This window comes from Etheostoma spectabile, chromosome 24 (genome assembly GCF_008692095.1).
Source record: "Etheostoma spectabile isolate EspeVRDwgs_2016 chromosome 24, UIUC_Espe_1.0, whole genome shotgun sequence".
NCBI lineage: Eukaryota > Metazoa > Chordata > Actinopteri > Perciformes > Percidae > Etheostoma > Etheostoma spectabile.
The window spans coordinates 178,726-180,055 of record NC_045756.1 but is presented as its reverse complement, the minus strand read 5'-3'; the positions used below and the strand labels follow the sequence as shown (position 1 = coordinate 180,055).

General features: G+C 47.8%; 1 protein-coding gene across 4 annotated transcripts in view; it reads left to right on the top strand.

Annotated features, from left to right (window-relative positions):
* Positions 1-1,330, top strand: part of gpd2 (glycerol-3-phosphate dehydrogenase 2 (mitochondrial)) — a 24,851-nt gene that overhangs the window by 12,861 nt on the left and 10,660 nt on the right. For all 4 annotated transcript variants that reach the window (XM_032506070.1, XM_032506072.1, XM_032506071.1 and 1 more), the window contains 2 exons: positions 33-177; positions 801-994. In XM_032506070.1, coding sequence (XP_032361961.1) covers positions 33-177; positions 801-994 — 339 coding nt within the window. The remainder of the gene's footprint in view (positions 1-32; positions 178-800; positions 995-1,330) is intronic.

Here is a 1,330-nt window from a genome sequence, read left to right as displayed (position 1 = left end):
CCCCCCCCCCCCCCACCCCCCATTCCTCACAGGACGGGAGTTCGACGTGAAGGCCAAGTGTGTGATCAACGCCACCGGGCCGTTCACAGACTCCCTGAGGAAGATGGACAACCAGGAAACCAAAAACATCTGCCAGCCCAGCGCCGGTGTCCACATCGTCATCCCCGGTTACTATAGGTACGACATGTCCCACGTGTCCCACATACAGCCCAACACACTCACAGTATATCCATTTTAAACATTTATTTTTTATGTTTGATGTTTATTTTTGTATTTCAAAGGTATAAACATGTATATATGTAATGCTCAGTGCTTTTTCATTCTTCTGTGTAAATACTCCACTACTATCTGACCTATACTTACATGTGTAGGACAGTCTTTTCTGGTTAAAGTACAGCAGAGCAATAGAGTGGTTTTAAAGTTCAGCGGAGCTTATTGAGCGAAACCCGAGGGAGCGCAAGCCCTTTGAACAGCGCCAGAAATGCCAACCACCTAATTCTCTTCCTCTCTTTCTCGTCTTCCTCCTGCCGCTATCTGCGCCCTCTCCACCTTTTCTTCCTCCCCCATATCTGTGTGTTTCTCCATTTGTGTGTTGCTTCTCTTCAATTTGTCCCTCTCTTCTTCTCATTACCACATGTGTTTTGTAACTTTTTTACACTCCTTCCGCATACTTTGCCACACATTGGAGACGGTAAAGATAACAGATTAACCTTATAACTATAGTATTGCTACAGCTACTTCTACTACTTGCACTTGTGATTTTAATAATAATCCCACTTCCTGTGTTTCCTTTTCCACAGCCCTGACAACATGGGTCTGCTCGATCCGGCGACGAGTGACGGGCGTGTCATCTTCTTCCTGCCCTGGGAGAAGATGACCATCGCCGGGACGACCGACTCGCCTACCAGCGTGACAGCCCACCCCATCCCGGGGGAGGAAGACATCAACTTCATCCTGAATGAAGTCCGCAACTACCTCAGCCCTGACGTAGAAGGTGAGGGTAGTCCTCCCGTTCCATGTTAATGGAGCATGCGGTTATGTATAAGGGCCCAGTGCTTTGATGATCCTGGACTGACCTCCACAGGGTATGAATGAATGAGAGATTGCATTGAGTTACAGAAGCTAGAATGGAACAGAGGCTAGACAGGAAGTGACGTCAGGACATTGGCTGTCTGTTTTTCCTGCTAACTACACCCCCAAACGGCACCTTCAGACACACCAACCAAGAGCCCGGGTCTGTCCCAGGTTTCTTCCTAAGTGCGTGCTCTTGGGGGAATTACTAGAGTTGTTCTTTGTAAATTATGGTGTGGTCTAGACCTACTCTATCTGT